General features: G+C 40.1%; 1 protein-coding gene across 4 annotated transcripts in view; it reads left to right on the top strand.

Moving 5' to 3' along the window:
• Positions 1-18,148, top strand: part of SNAP47 (synaptosome associated protein 47) — a 96,865-nt gene that overhangs the window by 2,605 nt on the left and 76,112 nt on the right. For 3 of the 4 annotated variants that reach the window (XR_003567317.1, XR_003567316.1, XM_027842141.1), the window contains exons 2-4: positions 3,033-3,097; positions 3,637-4,174; positions 8,438-8,928. Coding sequence is in view for 2 of the 4 variants with exons in the window: in XM_027842141.1 (XP_027697942.1) it covers positions 3,681-4,174; positions 8,438-8,928 (985 nt within the window). In the remaining 2 variants the exon portion in view is untranslated. The remainder of the gene's footprint in view (positions 1-3,032; positions 3,098-3,636; positions 4,175-8,437; positions 8,929-18,148) is intronic. The other variant, XM_027842142.1, reaches the window with a different exon arrangement.

Genomic DNA, 18,148 nt, shown 5'->3' with positions numbered 1-18,148 from the left:
AGGTACTAAGTTTTTTTTTTTTTAAGGTAGTAAGTTTTTAGAGGCAAGATTTGAACCTGGATCCTTTGGCTCCAACTTTACTCTTTCTGATTCACTCCTGCAGAAACAATACCAAGAAATGGAAGGTTGACACCAGGATAAGGTCTAAAATGAGACCTATTTAAGGAAATGTATGGGAGGAATGTAAGAAGGAAGGGAAGGAGCAGGAGGTACAGGTAATGGGGAAAAACAAAACCCAATAAACAGCAGCTTGTTGCAAAACATTTCAGCCATTGTTCTATTGAAATTAAAACCTGATGGAAGAATTCTGATAAGAACACCTCCATCTTCCTCCAAATTGTATCAGCAAATAATTATAAAGTCTAGGTCAGTGCTGTGTTTTGTCATGTTTTGGTTGTAAATTATTTGAAAGAACATAATATGTTCTTGGGCTAAAGCTGTCATCTAGTGCTTTACTGTGGTGACTCTGGGGTCTTGAAAACAACTGCAGAGGATTTGTAAGTATAAGTCCTGGTGGCTCTGTCAAGCTGGAGAGGCTTTGTGTATGAGCTTGGAAACTGGGTATCTATTGTGAGAGGACCACTCTAGCCAAGTTCCTATCACCAGAAAGTGACTACTAGGTGAAAAATTTTAAATTTTTTTTTTTCTGTAACAACTCATGAAGACAGTCTGAAACTTTGGAGGGGTTGCTGTTTGTACTTCTTGAGGGAGTTAACACACATTTGCAGAATAACAGATTTCTTAAATGTGGGAGAATATAGCATATTGCTTGCTATGTGGCCATTTTAGAAATTCTTGAATAGGAAGACTGATTTCTTACTATTTTTGTCTTACCCAGGAGGCACAAGTGTGATGGAACTGTGATGCAAGTGGGCATCATATAAATTACACTGCATTACAGATAAAATACCACATTGTCACTTTTCCTCATTAAAAGGATTTCCTATAAATTATAACCAGCTGTAGAGTGCTGGATGATGCACAGAGTATTTGGCACATGATCCTTCCTTAGTTGCCTTATTCTTCTTTCTCTTCTGTAACCTGCCTCCAAATTCTTCACCTCTTCTTTTGCTGGGTCACCGAATAGGAGCTTGAAATCTCTCTCCAGTTTGAAGCAAGTGGGAAATAGTCATTTCACTGTCTTTTAATCCACGGCTCTATTTTGTTAACTTTCCCATTAGGTGGCACAGTGTAGGGGAATGAGCCCTGAACTAGGAGTTTGGAGCCACTGACAGATTGTAGTGGTACAGAAAGCTATTTTACCTTTTTGCTTTCAATTTGCTCACCTGTGAAGGAAAGAGGTTTGACTAAAGTCTCTCAAAGTCCCTTTTTGACAATAAAATTCTTCAATTCCAAGATCTCTCTGAACTTACTTATCCTTGGAAAATTTGTGTTGCACTTTATACCAGTGAAGATCTAAGGCAGGCCTTAGGAAAGCATCCTCTACATTTTTTGTGGGCTGTCTGAAATCCTTTGGTGTGCCTGCCCACCATAGGTTGTGCAGTCCTGACCTAAGGGCTAAGTTCAAGGAGGTATAGTGAGTTAGATAGTTGGGGCAACATGTAAAAAAAAAAATCTTGTTTTTCGTTAAGATTTTCAGGTAACTTTTTTAAAAAACTATTTCCTTATATTAGAAGAGATCAGTGAAACTTATTTTCCTTACATTTGCCTCATTGTTTTCATCTTTCTAGGCTTTGGTTTGGTTTGGCCCTTTGTGATTTTTGGAGGAAAGGTATTGCATACATTTTGGTGGTAGTATTATTACATAAATAGCCTATTGCTTTCCTTCTTTGGTGTTTTGTATTTTTTCAGGTGCTTATTCTTTCTTCTCTTATATCCTAAATATTGAGAAATGTTTCAGTGGCTCTTTTTTCCTCATGCCGTCTTCCTCTCCCTCCCCCTCTCCCCCTTTCCCTCTTTTCCTCTCTACAGTCTCTAAAACCAAGCATAGGAAGAATGGATGAATATTTTCTGGATAAGAAGATTTAGGTGCATCTGACCAATAGGGATCACTTTTCCTTATAAGAGTGGCTTAATTGACTTATCTCTTATCTCTTCTGTGCCTTCCTTGCATTGTTGATGACCATTTTCCATCCACACTCAGTGAAAAAAAAAAGATTAATCTGCAAACATTTCTGAAATAAAGAAGTTTCTCTTAATATCTTACTCTGATGTTTATTATGTCTTGAAGCTAATCTTGGAATCTTGAAGGCTGTGCTAGTGGAGGGTAAGCTCACACATGTTCTACCAAACTGGAAAAACTTGGGTACAGTCCCAGTGATAGACTATCTTCTGTCCAAGAACCAACCAAGCTAAATGAGGAGAGCCTACCAGGGAAAGAATTTGTTTTCTATGGACACCCATGAAACAAATAAAAATGTAGTCCTCAGGACTGTGTGGTGTGGTGAAAAAGGAGACAAGTGCTGCTAAGAATCACTGTTTTTAGAACATCTATAAACAGTGGTTTGTAGAGACTCTAAAAGTGAGATTTTTGTCTAATGACCAAGGCATTAACGAGCTTGAGTCACATCAATGTTGATATTGCTATAGACAAAACCAGAAGATGAGACAAGTTGCGGCTCAGTATCTAACTTGCCTCCCCCCCATCTTGTAAGTTTATTTGTGTCATTTTTTTCTGTAAAAGATAAGGAGGCTATCTTAGAGATGCGATTGATTCAGGGGACCAATTTTCAGACAGCATTGACATTGTTGGGGCTTTCTGGTAACCTTAGGTCCAGTTGGTACCTTGGGACTTAAAAGAAACCAAGTTTAAGCCCATCACACTTGGGCAATATCCCAAGGCCCAGAGAGTCCCCACGAACTGCCCTGCTCTCCTAAGGACTGTCTTTTGATGGGTCAGAGGTAAAGAAGACCTATCATTAGCTGTTGAGGAGCCTTTGGAGAAAGATACCACTGTGAAAATAATTGCTGCACAGACCTCACGTAGTTCTTTGTTCTCATCTCTCCTTCGTACTTGTCATGCATTATTTTGCATCGTAGTTTTTTATAAATGTATGATTTCTCCTTTCTAGGCCTTAAGTTATTGGAGGCAGTCACACAGTGGAAAGAACGGAGAACACAGGCAGAGAGGAAGAAGGTAGGAGTCTGGCTCTGCCATTTATGTCACGTGTGACCTCGGACAAGTCACTCAACCTCTCTGAGTCTCTGAGTTGTCTCCTCTCTGAAATGAGGTGGTTGAACTTGGTGACATCAAAGGTCCCTTCTCGCTCTAGGTCTATGTTCTTATGAAACCAGGGACCACATCTTAACTAATGCTTGTAGCCCCCCAGTGTGTGTGTGGCCATTCGGTGAATGTTTATTGAATTGAATTGAATCTGTCTTGGAATCCTTGTAGTACTTGTATTGCACGTCACAGTAGTATGCCTTATATTAATTACTGTCATATTATTTTCTGGTTGATTCATGGGTGTAAATTGTTATCAAACTAGAGCCTTGGCTCTTTAAGATCACACACAATTTGTTTGGTCATTCCCCAAATGATGGGCATGTACTTTGATTCCAATTTTTGGCTTTCACAAGAAGTGTTGTTACGAATATTTCTGCATGTGGTGGGGACTTTCTTATCAAAGGGGGAATATGGCTTGTTAATTTGTTTTTTCCTCTTCCTATTTAAAGGTAAAAAGTTGGATCCTTTTGTGTCTAGTAGGCCCAGCAAGCTGATGAACAGAGACATCTGCATCCACACATGGCCATGTTCTTATTATTTGGAACCTGAAAAACGATGGATTCCTGGCAAGCTTTCATTGACTTCTGTTTTGCTAAAATTTTTGGCTGATAAGAATGGAGAACTACTGGTCAGCTTCCCCCTTTCAAGCATCAGTGAGATTAAAAAAGAATCCTCTCACTTCATCTTCAGCTCTATCACTATTCTAGAGAAGGACCACATTAAGCACTGGTTCAGTTCCTTCCAGCCCAGCCGAAATGTGGTCTTCAACATCATTGAGCATTTCTGGAGGGAGTTGCTGTTGTCTCACCCAGGAGCCCAGGCATCTTCTCCCCAGATGACCAAGGGTAAAGAACTGACAGGCTTAATGGCCTGTTCCCAGAAACGGTTAGAAGATACGGCAAAAGTCCTTCACCATCAGGGTGAGCAATTTGATAACATCATGAAAGGACTGGACAAGATTGAATCAGATATGGATGTAGCTGACAGGTATAGTACATGACTTCTGAACTAACCTACTGGATCTTACTCTCACGCAAAAGGATGATCACCTAATCTTTTCCTCATACTTAAATTTCTTGCCCTGAGAATTTTTATTTCAGTATTTAAATTCCTAGTAGGCAGAAAGAAGTTCTATTACTTCTTGTGTCTATGGTGCAGGTAAAGCATACTTAATAGAATTGACCTACCACAGATGGGCATATAAATTATGACTTTAAGTTGGGAAGATTGATCCTATGCAGAATTAGACGATAGAATGCTGCTGTACTGAGATGCCATTTGCTGCGTAGTTCATAGTCTTTTGGCTATGTTCTACCAGGAGTGGGGAACCTGTGGCCCTGAGGCCATGTCTGGCCCTCTGGGTCCTAAAGTGCAGCCCTGTGACTGAATCTAAACTTCACAGAACAAATCCCCTTAGTAAAAGGATTTGTTCTGTAAAACTTGGACTTACTCAGTCAAAAGGCCACACCCAAGGATCTAGAAAGCCACATGTGGCCTCGAGGCCACAGGTTCCCCACCCCTGAAGCAATACATTTGCTAATATTGTGGTCTCACAGTGGCAAAACTTAATGCCAATAAAGTTCATACTTAGTTTGGCAAGCATTTCTAGTGGCAACCAGTGATCAGGTGCTTTTGCTTTAATATCATAGTTCTTCCCTTTCTTATGTCTATGTATACTGTAATTGCAGGATGTTTCATATAATTTTAAATTACATAATTAATATAATTTATTATATATTATAAGTAATATATTAATTAATATAGTCTGATTCCAGAATTTTTCCTATAATACATTAACATAAGTATTTATACTCAACTTGGGTGTTTTATCATATATCTATTCTCAGGTTTGTAGTTCTTTCGCTGTTTGTCTTTGGGAACAGTGTTTGATCTGTTGGAATTACTAGGATGGCATGACCATTGATTTGTTGATAAACAGCATTCTCTGAACAGTAGCATCCATCTGTATCTCATAAGTTAAAGTGTCATCCTTTTCCAGAAGGTTTTTCACCAAGGAAAGTAACATTACCATTATCTCCCTGGCAAGGACTTTTGTTAGTACAGAAGACAAGGAACAGAGTCAGTACAGTGGTGATGAGCAGCAGTCAGCTGTATCGTAGAAGTGGTTCCTTCGATTTCTAAACTGTCCATCTTGCAGGTCAGGAATTTGCACGTCCAGCTGTGGATGGGCAGCATCTAGATCTCTAGCAATCCATTTCACATTTGCCATTCTGGGATTAGTTGTAAAGAAAGTCAAAATGATATTACCCCTACCATGGTACGTTGTTCCTTCTCCACTCCTTCGTCCATCTGGGTTTTTACCTTTTTCTTTCTTTAGATTTAGGTAACATTCCTGCCAGGGATCCTCATGCCTTCTAATTACAACAGAGAGGGAATTTCTCCAAAAGAAAAGAACAGATTTGCCTTCTAAGGTCATATGGTCTTTTACTGCCAGATTTTTAAAACATTGTTGGAGACTGATTTTAAATGACCCACCTTTTGTTTGCAATTGGAAGCAGATCTTCCCAGAGAATGGTATCAGCATGTTTCAGTGAAACTTGGTTCCAGACCCCCGCCTGGGGACCCTGCCTGCCCCATACCAAAAGGTCTCCTCAGGGCTGGTAAAATTGCTGGGCCAACAAGGTCCCATCTGAGAAGCCAGTGTAATCATCTCCCAGTAGGCAATGGAGTACTGTGATGGGCCTCTTTTATTATTTATTATTGAATAGACTGTATATGTGTATTTCTCTCCCTATATGCATATGTGTGTATGTATATACAGATATATGTTTGTGTGTTTATGTTTGTATGTATGTCTGTATTAAGACTCTACTGTTTATAAGACATTCTGCTAGGTACTGGCACTATAAAGACAAATGAAAATAGACCCTGCCCTCAAAGAGCTTACATTCTACTGGGGGGATACAACACTCACTAGATGGAGCAGATAAGTATAGACAGTTTTTCAAACTAATTTCATGAGGGAGAGTGCTAATAACTGGTGGAGTAGGGTGTATTAGGGAAGTTCTTTTGTTCAGTAAGATGTTGCACGTAGTTCTACTCTGAAGGAAGTTTGGGGTTCTAAAAGGTGGAGATTAGAAGAAAGTACTTTTCAGATATGGAAGACTACCTGTGCAAAGGCAGGAGAGCGAATGAAATGTCAGGGGAACATGTAGCAGGCTACTTTAGCCAGAATACAGAGTGTATGAATAGGAGGAATATTACATAAGACTGGAAACATAAATGGGAACCAGATTGTGAAGGACTTCAAATGCCAGTGGGGGATAGCGAGGTGAGAGTGGGAGGTTGTATTCTATCCTAAAGACAATAGAGAGACATTGAAAACTTTTAAAGGAATGATGTTCTATCTGTGTTTTGGGATATCAGTTTGGCAGATCTGTACAAGATGGATTGGAGAAGAGAAAAGCAGGAAGGTCAAGTAGGAGGGCTATTAGAATAATCCAGGAGAGAGATGATAAAGACAAGGGTAAAGATTGTGTGCGTGGAGAAAAGGAGGTGGCTAAGAGATGTCTTAGAGGTAGAATGACAAGATTTTTCAGCTCACTAGGTTAGGGGGACAAGGGAGAGGGAAGACTCAAAGGTGATAGGTCATAAGCCTCGGTTACTAGAATGGGTGGTGCTCTCAAAAGAAATAGAGTTTGTCGGAGGGATGTATTGGGGGCTAGGCTGGGGAGTGAGGAAGTAGAAGGGGTTCTCTTGTTTGAGGTCAGTTTGAGATGCTAAGGGGATCTCAGAGTGGAGATGTATAGCAGATGATTGACAATGTAGGACTAGAATTCAAGAGGGAGATTAGGGCTGGTCATACAGATTGGGAGTCGTCTGCATAGAGGTGACAACTGAGTCCACGGAACTTGGTGAAATCAGTAAGGGAGGGAGAGAGTTTGGACGTGTTTGTAAGAAACGGGAGGAAGCAGTGTAGTGCCCAAGGAGAAATGGAAGGTGAGAGGAAGAAAGGAAGTGATATTGGGGGCAAGCTCCTAAAGGAGACTTCAGTATATGGCATCTGGAGCATTAGTGGAGAGGTGGGTCTTGACAGGGAGTGGGCTCCCTTTTCATCAGACTGGAGCAAGGAATGAGAGAATGCGGGATGATGTCGAAAGGGGTTGTTGGGATGTAGAGCAGGATAGAAGTGGGGTAGGGGAGTGTCTCCATGGAGCCCTGAGATGACAGGGAGGGAAGAAGGGGTGGTATGTGAGGAGGTTTGGAAGGGTTGCTGAGGGGGGGAATAGTATGATAATCAGGGAAAAATGCAAGGGTTGCTGTGCAGTTGAAATGAGATCACATTCTTATAGTGAACCTAGTAGGAATAGTGTGTGACTTTGTTCAGAAACATTCGTTAGTGTGTGAGGAGAGGAGAGGAGAGGAGAGGATGAATGGTGGGATGGTCCCACATCATCTTTATGATGAAAGAATAGATGGAGTGAGTATGACAGCGTAAGAAGAGAAGTCTTGATGCCTTCTGCTCAGTGTTTTTATTTCAGTGTCATCTTTGAATTTGATTTTTAGAACAAACTCTGAGGCAGGGCAGGTGGTATTTGGACCTGTTTTATATGTGAAGAAACTGGGGCGTATAGAGCCTCACACCAAGGTTAAGTGACTTACCCAAGGTCACAGTACTACCCAGTCTTGGATTTGTCTCTTGATAGAACTGTGACTGTGGTCTTCCTTTCATTCATTAGTTCACTGCTTATTGTTTTTTTTTTTTGAAGAAATATCTCCTAATGGGCCTCAGTTTCCTCTAAATGAAGGCGTTAGACTAGTTCCTCTCTGAGGACCTTTCTCAGTCTGAAATTTTATTCTAAGTCACAGTTTATTTTAGTTGGTAGAATTTTCTGTGTTCATTGTATGTTTGACGACCACTAAAAGTTCATCGATACAGTGTTTACCAATTACTTTCTATACTGAAGTCCGTGAAGTAGGTGTTTCATATATTGTATATCCTTTTCACAGTTAAGGAAAACAGAGGCTCAGGGGGAAGGGATTTTCTAATCATCCACAGCCAATAAATGTTGGGCTAGATTGGGAATCTTCCTGACTCTGAAGACTTTTGCTCTTTCTGTTTTATACCACACTACCTCTAGTATTGGGCCAAAAAAACCCTCACTGTATTTTCTTGCACATTTGACTTCGTTCAATTTCTTCTAAGTCAGAATTGCCTGTAAGAACACATTCTTAAAATATTTGACTATGTTTATTCAACATTTGTTTTGTTGCTGTTTTTCTCTTTAGGTTGCTCACAGAACTTGAATCTCCTTCTTGGTGGCCCTTTAGTACTAAACTCTGGAAAAGCCCATCTGAAACAAAACCCAAGGAAAGTACCTCAGTATCCAGTTCTGAGGCATTTGGAAAATCAGGGGTGATAATAAAAATTCCAGCAATTATTTCACAAAGCACCGAGTTGCACGCTAAACCGGGAAGATTTACTGTCTTGGTTTCTGGGTTGGAAATCAGTGACTCTAATTCTCAACTTTTGCATAGATTTGAAAGGGAAGATGTAGATGACATTAAAGTTCATACCCCTTACGAAATCAGTATACGCCAGAGATTTATCGGTAAGCCAGACACGGCCTATCGACTATTGTCGGCAAAGATGCCGGAGGTTATCCAAATTTTGGAAGTGCAATTCAGCAAGAAAATCGAGTTTTTAGAAGATGCGATGGTGTTCCAAAGCACACGAGACTCGCCACCAGCAGAGAAGGGCAGTGCCATCTGGCGGGCAGGTGAGTGGCAGGCACAGAACTACCTTCACCCTGTTGAAAAGTGATGATAAAAACTATCTCAATTCTTTCAAGTGAGTCACACTTGGAGAGGTCCTCATTTGATGGGGACTCTTTAAAAAGGTCTGGTTACTCCTCCCACTGTGGCAGATCTCAACCTCTCCATGCCTTGAACGGTTTCACAAATTGCCATGGATCTTTCTAAAAGTACCTAAAAGGTTGACATTTTTGGTGAGGCTCTCTACCCAGCTGGGCTTGCCTTTTGAAGGGAAAAAGCAACCACCAGGCGCGCGCGCGCGCGCGCACACACGCACGCGCGCACACACACACACACACACACACACACACACACACACACACCCCCCACCCCCCCCTTTCCATCTCAATAGCACTTGCTACAGCTAAAGCTTGTTTAGTCTTTTAGAACCCAGGTTTTCTTTGTACCACGATGTGCTTTTCAGTATATGTTTATGTGCCATGTCTTCTAGGCCCTCGGATCTATGAATAAATTTCACATTTTTTGAGGTTTTATTGTGAGTAGAGAACAATTGAAGGGTTTTTTTTTTGGTTGTTTTAAAATAAATTTTTATTGATGGCTTTTGTTTTTTTTTAATACACAATGATTTTCTCCCATCTCTCTACCTCTCCTCTTCCAGAAAGCCATTCCATATATAACAAATAGTATTTTTATTTTATTTTATTTTATTTTATTTTATATTTTTTGGTGAGGCAGTTGGGGTTAAGTGACTTACCCAGAGTCACACAGCTAGTAAGTGTCAAGTGTCTGAGGTTGGATTTGAACTCAGGTCCTCTTGACTCCAGCACCAGTGCTCCATCCACTATGCCACCTAGCTGCCCCCTGAGTAGTATTTTTAAAAACAAAAAAGACAAAGAGGAAAAAGCCATCTCAGACATTGAAGTCTGAAAACATGTGTCATGTACCACACTACACAAGTTTGGAAATACTTCAACAGCTTCTGGTTACTCAGAAGGAAGGTAGTTGATTATATACTCTTATAAAAGTTTTTGTTTTTTTTTATGTTATACATAATAGGTTTATGTATAGGTTTAATTGATTTTTTAGAACAAACTCTGAGGCAGGGCAGGTAGCATTTGTACCTTTTTAGATTTAATTCCAGAACCAAAATTTTATTAAAATCTTATCCTGAAAAAATCTCAATTTATAAAATCTCATATTTATAAAAATCTCATATTTATAAAAGCTTTATGTTTGATTTGTTGAGATTTTTTCTAGGTTATAAAGTTTTTGGTTATCATGTTGCTGTCTATTGCGTTTTGCAGTTTACTTGATCTTTCTTTTACATGCTCTGCCATTTGGTGCAAATATATTTAATAATTTTTTCATTATCTTTATTTCCTATAAGCATAACATAGTTTCTGATTTCTCTCTCTTGACATCAGCTTTTGTTATAAGTCATAATTGTAACTCCTGCATTTCTCAGATTCCCTTGAAGCATATTAGATTTTGTTTTATTTCCTTTTCATTTTGTTTATTTCTCTGTTTTTAAAAAGTGTTTTTTTTATGCAGCAAATGTTGGGGCTTTGTTTATCCATTCCGATTTTCTTTCTTGTATCCATTCGTATCTAGGTAATTATAGTAAAGTTTGTGATTTCTTCCACTAAATATGCATATATTTGTGTGTGTGTGTGTGTGTGTGTGTGTGTGTGTGTGTGTGTGTGTGTGTGTGTGTATGTGTATGCTGATATATGAGGTATATGGGTGTGTGTACTGATATATATGTATATGTATATATATATGCTGATATACACACATATATGTAAGCCATATAGATGTGTATATATTCCTTCTCTTGTTTTTTTGTTTTTGTTTTTTTTAGGCAGTTGGGGTTAAGTGACTTGCCCAGGGTCACACAGCTAAAGTATCAAGTGTTTGGTCTGAGACCGGATTTGAACTCAGGTCCTCCTGACTTTAGGGCTGGTGCTCTATCCACTGTGCTTCTTATTTTTTAGTTGGTCCCTGTGCTTTGTTTTGCTTTCAGTAATATGATCAAGGTCTATCTTCTCCCCTAATTTGTCTTCTCACTTCTTACCCTGTCCAATCCTAAATTTTAGAGTTTACTTCTATCTCTATTCTTGCAGTCTTTTTTTTTTTAATTTTAATTTTTTTTGGTGAGGCAGTTGGGGTTAAGGGACTTGCCCACAGTCACACAGCTAGTAAGTTTTACGTGTCTGAGCCCGGATTTGAACTCAAGTCTTCCTGACTCCAGGGTCACTGCTCTATCCACTGCACCACCTAGCTGCCCCATCTTGTAGTCTCTTTCATTTTCACTTTCTCTACCTCTTCTACCCTCCTTTCCCACCTCAGATAAAAAGTGCCTGCACCTCTTTTTTCTTCTGCCCATCCATCATTCTATTTCAGTGATATTCACTGGTCAGGCTCACGCCCTCTCCAGTAAGTTTTGTTTTCATGACACCTCATTTGTTTTCCTTCCCCTTCCAGCACACTCTGGGATCTCTTCCCAGCAGTGTTAACTCTTGATGGAGACCAGTGGGAGGTTCCCTGTAGCCTGGGTAGGGGAGGCAGAAGAGGATGGTGGCAGTCCTGTCTTTTGCCATTTCCCCCTTGCTGTTTGTCCTTGTTCTTTTTGGTATCATGCCTTCATCCTTTGAACCTATGACCACCCTCTCCAGACGTTTCTGAGATACTTGCTCCTCTTCCCTCTCCCTGCAGAGAGATTTATTCCTGAGATCCACAACCCTGTCTGGGAGAAGCTGATCTCCCGAAGGATCTAACCCCCTTTCCCCCCCAACACTCCTCCAGTAGAGTAAGTAACAATGCCATCTCACCTCCTATGTCTCTGACGTCGTTGTATAAAGCTGTCTGTCTTTGTCAATGTCTCCTGATTTTCTACATTCCTCTGACCTTTTCTACATGCTTCTTGCCCTGAGTCCTTTCTCGTTTATAGACCTGGTGCTTTTGTGCCCAGTCTTTAGCACTAGCTTGTTCCTTGTTCTCCCAAATAACCAATATTGGACAAGAGCTAGCTAGGGCCCTTGATGCATTAGGGCGACTTGTAAGGTTTTTGCTGTAGGGAGACTCCAAGACACCACTGTAGTTGATTCTGGTCTCTACCTTTTTTCATTCCCACTTTTTTGGACTCTGTCCTCCCACTAACTTTCATTAGTCTAGAGGCTGACCTTGAGGAGGATGCTGGTAGAAAGAAGTTGAGGGGAGTCTCCCTGGGACATTCTTTTAAAAATTTTCCCCCAATTACATGTTAAAAACAATTTTTAACATTAGTGTTAAAAAATTTTGTATTTCAGCCTTGAACACTCTTAAAGATAACTCCAAGAAGCTTTCACAATCAAAGTTTTTTTTTGTTATTTTCATTTTTTCCTTTCTGACATTGCTGATTTTGTTGCATTTTGGAGGTGCTTCTCATTTATTGAGGTGGTAGAACTATGTCCTAGATTACTTGGCACAACACAAAATTCCTAACTGGTCTTTAAAAATATGATAGGAGTCCAACAGGTAAAGAGAGGAGAAGGAAGGCATTCTAACAGTAGAACAGCATGAGCCCTTGTAGAGAGATGAAGACATGGAGGGTGTATTCAGGAAGTCTGCGGCAGGAAATGATAAAGCTAGAAAGGTCGGCTGGCGTCTGACTGTGGATGGCCTTGAATTTCTGGCAGTGATTTTGAATTTTGCTTGGTAGACAATAGGGAGGGTTGTGGATTTTTTGAGTGGAGTATCATGCCTGAAGCTCTCTATAAGGAGATTCATCTGGTAGCCGTATCTGAGGTGGATAAGAGCTAGAAAACCTGACTTTACTCTGGTTGAGGCAGTAGTAGTGAGGACCTGTGTTGGACTGGCGCTGCCAGGAAGAGAGAGGAGGGATTGATGTCAGAGACGTGCAGAGGCGGAGGTCATGGGGTGTGCTAGTCATTTGGCTGTGAGAGGTTGGGAAGAGTCGAAGACTGCACCTAAGTGTTCATACTTGGGGGGCCGAATGAATGGTGGAGCCTGGTGCCAAAAGTGTTCAAAGGAGCTAGCTGAGGGAAGATAGGAATCTTGATTTTTGACACCTGGGTGACAGTATTGTGTAGGCTGTCTGAGGTCCAGGTCTAGAGCTTATGAGAGAGTCAGGAGCAGGTACCCTTGATGTCCCTAACTCCTTTCCTTAGGAATACTGTAGAGCTGCCACTTCCTCTCCCATTGTTTTCCTCTTGGTGTGGGGATAGAAGTAGCATCATAAGGGAAGAGGAGGAAGAGAAGTTGATAGTAGAAGTTTCAGGCAGTAAAAGATGTCAACAAAATTTATTGAGTGCTCATCATGTTAGTCTAAGGAAAGGTGGCCTTTGGATATACACCTAAAATGAGTTATTTTTTGCCTTGGAAAATAATTAACAAGCATTTATTAAGCACCTGCTGTGTGCTAGGCACTGGGAATACAAGTATAAAGAATGAAACAATTTGAACTCACAGGGCGTGTTCTAATTGGGAAATCAATTTTGTGTATTAGTATATACAGAATGAATATAAAGGAGAATAAATAACAAATATCCAAAGGTAGTTTGGGAAGGAGAGGACCAGCATTTGAGGAGACCAGGAAAGGTTTTATGTGGAAGGTGATGTTTGAGTTGGGGCCTGAAGGAAGACAGGTCAGTTAGGTGAATGTCACAATTTCTAATTAATGAAGTGATACACTTGTAGATAATGATGAGATCCAGTGAATAGAACCATCCCTCTCTATGTGTGGCCAAAGTGGAGTGAAGGAGTAGGACGTGGGATTTTAGGGGGCAAAGAATTGGTAGGTTAGGGATTTAGGGAGAGCATCAGTGTGAATGAAGTCCCTTAGGACAAAAGCAGGAGTTGACAAGGAAAGGAAGACAGTGATCCAGGTGCTGATCTCCTTGAGAAAGGAGGGAGACTGACTGGGGGCCATATACAATACCCACTGTAACTTTGGGTGAGGATTTGGATTGTGGCTATTGGAGGAGAGGTTGCTGAGTGACAGAGAGGAAGGGAGAATTTGGAAATGGCTGGGGGAGTGGTGGGATATAGGGAGTGGTTGTTCTCTCTCCCACCTCAATCAAATGGTCCTGGCTGGTTGGGTCTGGGTTTTGACGTGTCTGCTATAGCTATGCTTGCTCTGGGGTGGCTGAGTGAGGGATATAATGATTGTAAGTTGCCCAGACTGTGAGGTGGATGATCAGTGTTTAGGCCAGCATATTACCTGCAAGTCTCTGTTAGGCATGGAGGATAAAGAGCCGCTGCACACTAGCCTTGTCAGCAAGTTACTTAGGATTTGATTGGTCAGATAGGATAACTTCACTGTATCTGTAAGCTCGTTGAGTCGCGTAACCCCTCCAACAATTCTGATAGATTGGAACCTATCCTCATTTAACCAACCTGTGTAGGATACCTCTCTATAAAAAGGCAAATAGCACACAAGGCAGGGTTTTCTGACTGCCAGATGAGTGATGCTGATTGGAAGTGGTCTGGGAGGCAGCTCAGTGGCCCATTGGATAGAGTACTGGACCTCGAGTCAGGAAGTCCTGAATTAGAATCCAGCTTCAGGCACTTGCCTAGTCTGACCCCAGTCTACAATGGGGGGTAATAATAGTCTCTTACTCCCAGAGCTGTTCTGAAAATCAGATGACATAACATATGTAAAGAGTATTGCAGCATGTAAATACTAGCTTGCAGTTAAATTAATTTAAAAAAAATTTATTAAATACATGCTATGTATTAGACACTATGCTAGGTGCTAGGTGTACAAAGATCAAAATCAAATAGGCCTGCCATTTAGGAACTTGCCAGGGGAAGAAAAGGTTATCATTGCCTGGGATGTAGTGTGAGGAAGCTTCCTAAAAGAGGTGGCACCTGAATAGGGAATGGATATTGTAAGTATGGGATCAGCAACAGTCACCTGCTCAAGGCATGACTGGGATGTGCCCTTGAAAGACACTGCCCCCACAGAAGAAGGTAATGCGTGACCGAGTTTTTCCTATTTTTGACTTGAGTAAATAGCACTAGAACTTGCTATTTAGTTTTATTCAAAGTGAGAGGTGTTGTGCCATAGTGACTCCAAAACCAGGGAGCCTTGGTCTGGGGCCTCCCTCTGAACCATACTCCCTTTGTGACTCAAGGCAGACTTGTCTTAGATTTAAATCTCTCAATGCTGTTAGTGGTAGAGAAGGAATTTCCTCGCCAGTGAGTTTCCTATACCAATAGAATTACAGGTTCAGTCCCTCTCCCTGTTATTCAAGGTATACAGGCCAAACTGGGGACTCTTTAAAAACTGACTGAGCTTCAGACTGCCTATTTGCTATCCTATTGTATTTTCTCATTTGTTGTTGTTCACTTGTTTCAGTCACGTTTGACTCTTTGTGACCTCATTTGGGGTTTTCTTGGCAGAGATACTGGAGTAGTTTGTCATTTTCTTTTCCAGCTCATTTTATAGATGAGGAAACTGAGGCAAACAGGGTGACTTGCCCAGGATCCCCCAGCTAGTTAAGTGTCTGAGACTGGATTTGAACTCCTTTCTCGTACCTCTAAATTAACTTCAAATCTTGGCATATCTATCTGTATGTGTCGCTGGAAATGATTTGCCAATGTGACCAACAAATGACTGAGGATGAATTGAACTAGATGCATTCCTAAGGTCTCTTTGAAATCTGAGTTTGTCAACTCTAGTTTATCATGAATATTCTAGTAAGTAACTGAAAATTTAATTTTTATCTTTTATACTTTAGACAGAAATTGTTCACACACTAATTAGTGTTTTGGGAGAAGCTAACTTAAGAACTTCTGACACATCCAGTCAAATTGGTTTTGAATTTGTGGAGTATTTAACGTGATAAGATTATGTGAATCTTGCTATCAGACTTCATTTTTCCGTGTTGTATTTTATTATGAAATGAGATAATGTATGTAAGGCCCTTTGTAGACATTAAAGCACTCCATGAATGCGCGCCATCATCATCATCATCATCATCGTTTGCCGTTCAGTCAGTGAGTTAAGGATAATGCAGCTCTTCTTCCACTTGTATTTATATTGTTTCAGGTTGGAAACTAATAAAATGCGGTGGTGGAAATCATGTTTTACGATGCCTCAGAAACGTTAAACCTTCATTAAATGTCTCTTTATGGAGTGTGTGTTACGGCCACAGGGTGGCAGTCTGGTCCCAGTGAACCCACTCTTACTGGGCAGGAGTTGGTTCTGGAAAGTTTCATGGAGTATCATAGGCTACATAGGAGTCTTCTTTGCCTCTCTTTGTATCCCCAGCACTCGACACAGTGCCCGGCACATAGTAGGTACTTAATAAATGTTTATTAACTGACAGACTCTAGCACAGTGAGTGGGTCTCCTTTGCTGAATTGAAGGAAGGACGTGGACCAGGATCCCACAGGATGGACAGGCTTGGAGAGGCAGTAATCAGCATCACTGGAGGGAACTTCTGAATCAGTGAGATAGATACACTCAAGTGTAGCTATCTAAAATAGATCCTGTTTAAGGCTTTTTTTCCCCCATAAATGGAGTTTATTAAAGAATCCATTATCTTATAATTCCAATTTGGAAACAGAAATAGGTAGAACCTGTCAGTTATTTACTTTGAGAGCAGTTGCATTCCAGTGTTACCTAACAACCTGATACAGGTCACTCTCGAAATATACAGCTTTTCACTTAGAGCATTATTTCTCATTGCCATTATGAAGCATACAGTTTATACTATGACATCAGTATTATAAAAATGAACAGTTTTTGAAAACTCTTATAAACTGATGAAGAAGGAAGTGAGTAGAACCAGAACAATCATACAATAACAACTGTCCAAAACAAACAACTTGGAAAGCTGTAAGAACCATGATCAAAATAGTGACCATTCATGATTCCAGAGAATTGATGATGAAACATGCTCTCTATGACAGATTTAGGGTGCCACATGAGACATATTTTTCTGTATGCAATTGACGGAATTTATTTTGCTTGACTGTGCATATTAATTAGGAGAAATTTGTTTTTCTTTTTTAATGGGGTAGGAGTGGAAGGGAGAGAAAATAGATGTCTTTTTTTTTTTAAATAGAGAAGTTGGGGGAGTGGTACAGATGTGAAATGCTGTGTGCACTTTATGAAGTCACTGTATTATTAGTTTTACTTAACTGTTTTACTTTGTTACAAGAGACCTCTCAAGAAATGGGAGTAATCTGTAAATATTAGTAATGTAAAAACAAAACACAGCAATGAAACTTAAAAGAAAGAAACATAATGAGAAGATTAGAAAACTTTAGGAGATAGGAAAATAAAATTGTAAATTACTAGTTTTTTTCATAACTTTCTTATGATTTCAATAAAGAAATATTGAGGTAAGCTTTGTGTAAATAGCACAGTGATTCATTTTAAACCATATTTTCCAGTTATTATTGCTGCTCCTTATGCAAAACATATTGTGATCCTAACAAGACTAATTTTTTTTGGTGGCCTTTCTCATTGTGTATATTTGTATGGTTGTACTATGTAGGAATACATAAAAAAATACATGATACACATAGAGATTCTATTGATATGATTTCATCATCGTGTGGAAACTCTTTGCAGTGATGCAGATTATAGCTTTTTTACATCTTAATGCCTGTGGCTGTGGTTGAAGTAAATTTTAGTACCTAGTGGCCAGCCTTTTAGGGGATGCATTCTCTAGTGAGTGCTTGAGTTTCCCTCAAGGTGTATTTGTACAATCACCTGCTATAAAGTGCAGCTATGAGAAATGAAGTCTCATACATGTGTGTTACATTGGGTGGATTCTAGGTATAATGTATGTAGTGGAATTTCACTGTTTTAGAAAGGCCAGGGAATGGGGAATTCTGTTGATTGATAATTTTGGTTAAATGAACATATAAATATATAAATCATAAGTGGCTTGCAAATTTCCAAACAATTACTGAATTGAATTATTGAATCCCATTATACTGAATAGAACATGATCTCTAGTGTAGAGAGCATTTGACATGAGCGTTAGGTGTCACTGAGTACTGTAGATAGAATCAGTGTGGGAGGTTGGGCCATTAAAGTTTACTTAATACCAGGGTGGTCAGGCAAGGAAGGTTTTCAAGAGGAGGTGGAATCTGAATTTTTTTTTTAAGGAACAAGTGTTTTAGCAGGTGGAGAGAAGGGGAAAGGGCACTTGAAACAGGTGGAATAGATGAGAGAAAGTACAGCGATGGGAAAGCTCAGGTGTG

This window comes from Vombatus ursinus, unplaced genomic scaffold (genome assembly GCF_900497805.2).
Source record: "Vombatus ursinus unplaced genomic scaffold, bare-nosed wombat genome assembly UNPS02014867.1, whole genome shotgun sequence".
Taxonomy (NCBI): domain Eukaryota; kingdom Metazoa; phylum Chordata; class Mammalia; order Diprotodontia; family Vombatidae; genus Vombatus; species Vombatus ursinus.
Note: the sequence above shows the minus strand (reverse complement) of the source record. Positions and strands in the feature narration are given on the sequence as shown.